At 40.6% G+C, this 6,726-nt stretch overlaps 1 protein-coding gene across 1 annotated transcript; it reads left to right on the forward strand.

The window, feature by feature from the left end:
• Positions 1-403: 403 nt before the first annotated feature.
• LOC108898461 (holocytochrome c-type synthase) lies at positions 404-6,265 on the forward strand. The gene is given in 9 exon segments (XM_018698323.2): positions 404-534; positions 1,517-1,631; positions 1,749-1,762; positions 1,764-1,797; positions 2,057-2,190; positions 2,821-2,969; positions 3,164-3,283; positions 3,419-3,505; positions 4,154-6,265. Coding segments are annotated over 8 exon segments (846 nt in total). The 5' UTR covers positions 404-534; positions 1,517-1,522; the 3' UTR covers positions 4,353-6,265.
• The last annotated feature ends 461 nt before the right edge of the window (positions 6,266-6,726 follow it).

Raw genomic sequence — 6,726 nt, forward strand, 5'->3', positions numbered from 1 at the left:
ATTTAGGGTAGGAGTACAAAACTACTGACGTCTGTATCTGCATATTTATAGCTTACACCACCCACAAGAACACTTCTAATCTTGGAAACATTAGCTCAGTGTTTCAATGAGGTCCACACTTTGGACTTAAGGTCTTGTAGGGGACCTTATGCTGAGATTTGAAGCATTTACAAGAAAAGCTGCAGACAGAAGTGTTCAGTTCTTAGATGAGTGTGAAACTGGCATGGATAGATGATGTGATGGGCTGTTTTCCAAAAGGACTTCTAATTTCAGGACGGCTGTCATAATAGATCCATGTAAGAACTGGAGACGCCTTGCAGCAGTTTGTCTTCCAGTGGCCACTGGCCTTACAACAGCGAAAAATCTCCTTACGTTTTTTGTCCAAGTCAACGTGATGACGCTATCTAGCTTACGTACGGCACATGTAACCCACGGTTGTGCAACTCCTTCTGGGTAACATAGTGGTTGTCCTGCACGTTGACATTGGGATAGTAACCCAACAGAAGAACACTTCTAGGCTGACTTCTCTAACAGGCAAGTTTTGTCTCTCACGTTTAATTTAATTTTTTTTCTCTCTTTCGTAGCGTATTTGATTAGATATCAAACAAAAGAAGCGCACTGAATGTATCACTTACGTGCTACGTTGAAATGACGTTAGGGTTTAAAGAAGACATATCAGCTAACGTTAGCATAACTGCTAGTTAGCCTGGGTAACGTTACATGAAAGCAGCCAATGCTAGTTCCTACTTAGCCTGAACAGTCAGACTGATTTGCCATTTCGTGTCACTTAATTCTGTTCATTCTCCCTGAATCGAAGAAGACATCAAAGATATCGGGGTTCAGAGGTTTGGAAGCAGGCCTTAGCTAGCGTTGCTAAGTTAGGTAGGTGAGCTCCACCGAGGCTGTGGTGCTAACGTTGCATTTAATGTTGGTTATTATATACTTATTGTGTCTTCCTATTAGATATCAGGCTCTGTGGGTCTGCAGTTCTGAAGTTGTGGTTTTACATTTAAATCTATTGTTATCTTCAGTCTGATGTAACCTGTATGTGGATCTGCCTGTCGATCTGTCGCGAGGTTAATCAAGGATAACGTCTGTCAGGATCAAATGTCAGCCTAGTCAGCCATTCTGCCGCTTAACCTTCATATTTCATGTTTAGGTTAGCCATAAGACCTCACTCTAGGAATTGACTTTGGACTTACACATTAGCTCCCATCACGCTCTCTTAGTCCTTTTAGTCGTGGTCGTTATGTTTCGTTGCCCTTCAAGTGGGCAAGGTTGTGAAGACAAGTGGACTGATACATTAATTAAAAAATAGTACGTTCACGCCATCTCTTGTAGGCCTGTCAGGTGAATAATTATTCAAATAAATGGAACTGTGTATTGTACAGAAATTTTAGATATTGCAGCCAAAGCAGTGTTTGTGTAAGGGCTGTTGCTATTCATACCAATGCATCTCACATAAAATGTATTGCCTGTTTTAACGTCTCACATGTGTTGTTTCCGCATCAGACAGGGCGGGATGGGAGCTTCTGTGTCCACACCTGCTGCACCTACAGTGAAGGCAGAGGCCATGATGGCTGCTCCTCCTCAGGGCTGCCCCATGCACCAAGAGGCCCAGCCTGTCAAAGGTAGATATCTGTGGGAGGGAAAAGGCTGATCACTGTTATTATATTATATTGTACTGTTTTTTAATAATTGCTGTAAAATTGTGTTTACATATTGTCATTTTTTTCTGTCTTTCTTAGTGTCTCCACCTTCCTGAGTGCCCCATGCATCAAGCTCAGCCTGTAAAGGGTAGGTGTATCACTTTTAGGATCAATGCCAGGCAGGGCTATTAAATTATTACATGTCTATAAATGATGCATTATTAACCCCCACTTTAGCAAATACATTTTGCTCAAGTGATTGGTGCTATTCCGTGCTGTTGCCTCATGATCATTACACAAGTTTATCAGAGTTTCCCTTTTTGACTGTATTGTTAAAGAAATGATTAAAAGCTTTAGGCTAGTGCTGTACACACTATGCCTCAATCAGGTGTTCATGTCTCCCATAGCATCTCCTCCATCGGAGTGTCCAATGCACAAAGCAGAAGCAGGTCCAGCCCACCAGAACCGGGCCTATGAGTTTGTGGAGTGTCCCATGAAAGCTGCAGCAGGCATGAAGAGTGACATCGACCCAGCAAATATGGTACCTGCACCACCTTAGTGTAGAGAAAGGGAGTTGGCATATATGTGGATGGGGAGAGGAGTGAGAGTGTGGAAGCCCAAGCAGGAATAATGCACCCCAATGAAGAGATGATAAAGATACTGTAGCAGCTAGTGAAGAGAAAATGAATCAGCTGTTTTGATGATTGATTCATTGTTTTTTTTAGTCAGTTTTCAAAAACAAATGTCAAACATTTTCTGGTTCCAGCCTCTAAAATGTGATGATTTATCAACCGTTAATGTAATCGTTGGTTGCAGAAACATAATGTGGTGAACAGGGAAAGTGTAGCTGTTAATAAGACTCAGTCACACAGCAGTTCCCAAGCTGAAACAGCTTTAATCAGACTTTAAATGACTCCACCATCTGTTCTGCTCTTGAAGTGTGCAATGAGCAAGACATCCTTAATGAAATCAATGATCTTACAACTTTTAGTTTTAATTATAACGGCATCATGATTGTAGGAGATTTTTAAACTTCATAACTGTCTATTTCCTCTCCATTATACTGTATTTAAACCATTTTCCACATTATCATATACACCACAGATTCACTCTGTTGTCACATTTTAAAGATTCAAGTGTGAATTTGTCTCTCTTTCCTGTGTGTGCACAGATGCCTCCTCCCAACCAAGTGCCAGCTCTAGACCAGCCCTTCGACCTGTCACTCACCAGGGAGGAGTCCACCATTCCCCGTCACGGCACAGAGAAGAACTGGGTCTACCCCTCTGAACAGATGTTCTGGAACGCCATGCTGCGCAAGGGGTCAGTTCTTACTGAATGGATTTTTATCATCCAAGCAACTAATGCTAACCTCAGTGAGAAACCTATTGATTCAGCCTCCATATCTGATGATCTGTAGCCATGTTGGAGAGAAGAAACTCTAGTTTGGTTTGGTTTGGTTGGGATTCTTTACTTGGTTTAAGAGTCCCTTGTTTGTGTGTGATCTTGCACTGCAGGTGGCGCTGGCGTGATGATGACCTCGCTCCTCAAGACATGACCAACATCATCAAAATCCACAACCAGAACAATGAGCAGGCCTGGCAGGAGATCCTGAAATGGGAGGCCATGCATGCAAGGTAAATCATGGAACAACAAGAGCATACAAATCAGCAGGAAACATCCTGTTCTTCACAGATGTTACCTGCTCTGTCTGTCATCAGTATTATAGTACATAGTAGTTATTTGATGAGTATTTTGTCTTTTTTCCCCAGTGAATGTCCATGTGGGCCGACCTTGAAGAGATTTGGTGGGAAAGCCAAAGAGTTCTCGCCCAGGGCTCGCTTCCGCCACTGGATGGGGTCAGCTTTTTCACAATTATCTGCCTGAATTTTTATGTTTTTTGCGCTTTTATATTTTCATAAGATTAAAGTCTAGCAAGAAATTCCTTTATTTCGTGGTATGGATCACAAGTATGAGAAAGAAATATCCTCAACCCCATTATGTCCCTCACAGTGCGGAGACTTTAAAAAGTGCAGCTGTTTGATGTTTGAGAAATTTTAGAACCAGCTGATGCCTCCATCAAACACACTGAGCAGAGGAACCCAGATGAAACTAGGATGTTCATTTCTTCTAGCAGCTCTCATGTCCACTGAATGCAGCTGTGTTATGGCTCTGTCATGGTCCCATAGTGCAGTGGAGGAATTTTAAAAAGTTAGCTGCTTCAAGTAGCTACATTTTCAATGTAGTTTGGTAGAAATGGTTAGAATAGCAGCATGTTCCAGATACAAGATTAAAAGAACTTAACTGTCACTGTGCAAGCAGGACAAAAGTGCAGCTGTTTCACCCACAGCAGTGCATTTGTGTTTAGACTCATATATTTACAAAGAATCTTTTCGAACAATAAAGTATAAATTAGACAGGAATGAGGTAGGAAAAGTATCAAATATAAAAAAATTATTAGCAAAAAGGGTGTAATATACAATTAACAGAATTCTCTGTTACCTCAGCTACGAGCTGCCTTTTGACCGCCATGACTGGATCATTGACCGCTGTGGGAAGGAGGTGCGTTACGTCATTGACTACTACGACGGTGAAATCGACCAAGCAACCTACCGGTTCTCCATCCTGGATGTACGCCCCGCCTTTGACTCTTTAGGTGCCGTCTGGGACCGCATGAAGGTGGCCTGGTGGCGCTGGACCTCCTAAAGGACTCTGACATACATATAGGTCACAGTGTGAACTTCATACACACACACACACACACACATGCAAAGACTGAATATGGTGTTCCTTATTTCAGGTCTTTGCTACATGTGTGGTGCTGTGAAAAGAAACAAACAAGACCCATGAAGAATACAAAATGACTATGAGCGTTTTAGCAAAAACCTCACTCAGTTAGGCTGTATGAAGCATCGTCTGCTAATCATATTGATTTAAGTGAAAAATATAATTTCATGCTTGCTTTGCAGTTCATACATCTATAAAACAGCATGTGCAGTCTGAGCTAGTGGAAGTGTTTGTCAAACAGGTCACATGGGGTTTCAAACAGCTTCTGGGAGTCTGTCCAGGCTTTAATCTGCTTTCAATTTAAATATAAGTATAGGAACAGCTTGCTTACATACAGTTTTACAAATGAAGTTCATCATGAAGAGTGATGAATAACCTGAGAAAACAGTTTGATGACTTCTGTGTCTCTGGAGGAGCTTTATGAAGTCTAACAAAATAACCCTGATGTCATAGTGAAAACTGGATGGGGAATATAGGATCCAGCACCTACGGACCTTGACCCATATTAGTGACTAACTTGGGATATATTGTCTGCTGCTGTTTTCTTTTTTTTTTTTCTTGCAGGCCCATATTACATTTATTGAAATACCATACTAAACTAGCTGCAGTGCTCCTTGAAGCTGAGAGCACCAATTAGAAGTGTTCACATACCTGAAGTAATTTTTTAATCTGCTGAGACTTTGTGATTGATATTTTTGTGGATCAGATTCATCACACTTGTCAGCTTTGTCTAGTAATCCAGTAATCTTTTCAGAGAAGTTCAAAGCCACAGCATTTTAAAAGTCACAACATAGCATTTGATTTAAATAGTTCATGCTGTTCATTGAAATTTACTTACAGTTCATAAGTATTTAATTATTGGTGATGTCAGACAAACTGTAAGCATTTTTAAAAACGATTATGTTCTTGGCAAGCAAGATTTATTTGGTAGTGGTAGTAGAGATAGAGACAAGTCTGTGTACACAGCTTGTTACACAGCAGTTTGTCCTCACAGAAAAGTTGCACCTAATCAATAACCTGCAGTGTTAGTTACCTACAGGCAGACTAAAGCTTGTTCACAGCGGTGGTAATGACTCCAGTGGCAGTTTATTATAGTATTTGTCTTTGCTTCTACACGGTGACACAACCTGCAGGACAGATCCACTTTCACTAGTCTGACCTCTCAGCCTTTGTACAGCACATCTGATGTGACTGCAGCAAACTTTACCACTGTCATAATTGAGAATGAGGAGTTAACGTTCCACCAGGATCATCCTTTATTGGTGAGAGGGGTTGACCGATTAACATGACTGTGTAGTGGCTTATGGGTGTGGATATATAGCTATATTTTTTTAAAGGACCAGGATGGATATCAGCCCTGCAATTAAACCCTGTAACTCTATAACCCATTTCCCTTTCTCTTTCTTACTGTGGTTAGATTTCCCTGACTTCCTCAGTGGGACATGAGGTGCAGATGTTTGGAGGTTAAATTGAAAGCCACGAGGTCATTTACTGTATTGTTATGTTGTAACATTCTCCAAATAGTATAGGGATAACAGCTCAAAAGTTGCTCAGTTAAACTGGATTTTCATCTCGGATGTATTTCAGTGTAACATTTCATATGCCACTTCTCCAGTGCTGTCAGAATCCCATGTCTCAGCTCTGGTATGTATTTTTTTGTGCTGATATTCATATTTTTATTTATTGTTTGATGAATGAGTGTAGATTTCTGTGTGCAGAACCTTTTGAAGTTTCTGTTCTCAGAAAGTGTTCTTGTACCTTAAACTGATTTTACTAGCTCTGGTGGTCAACTAAACTATCAATAAAGCTGGTCCTCTTCTGCCTCAAAGTAATACTAGTCTTTCTCTTGGAAGTTCCAGCATTTATATATGTATGTAGAGACCTAAAATTCATCATGCATCATCATGTTCAAACATGTTGAAACCTAAGGAGGAGTAGGAAACTAAGGAGCCTTGTTAAATAATAAATCCACAAATCACACCTGTCTATGTAATGTATTTTTAGCTCCATCCTCTGGACATAATGAAGCATTGCAGTTTGTTACCAAAGGGTTTAATGCAGAAACAGCGTGGTTATGTCAGTTTTTTGTGATTTAACATATTTAACGGTAACAGTTACAGGGGGCCTTATTTCTATTGGTTAAAACCTGAATTCTGGAGTGCTTTATTGGGGGGAAAAAGGGGGAAACTGAATCAAGAGAGAAAATAATACTGTACATGAAAACAAACAAACTTAAGTGCACAACCCAGGTATAACATCAAGCAGGAAATAGTGTGATATGGCTCGACTGAGA

Source organism: Lates calcarifer, linkage group LG24, assembly GCF_001640805.2.
Source record: "Lates calcarifer isolate ASB-BC8 linkage group LG24, TLL_Latcal_v3, whole genome shotgun sequence".
In the NCBI taxonomy this organism is placed as follows: Eukaryota; Metazoa; Chordata; class Actinopteri; family Centropomidae; genus Lates; species Lates calcarifer.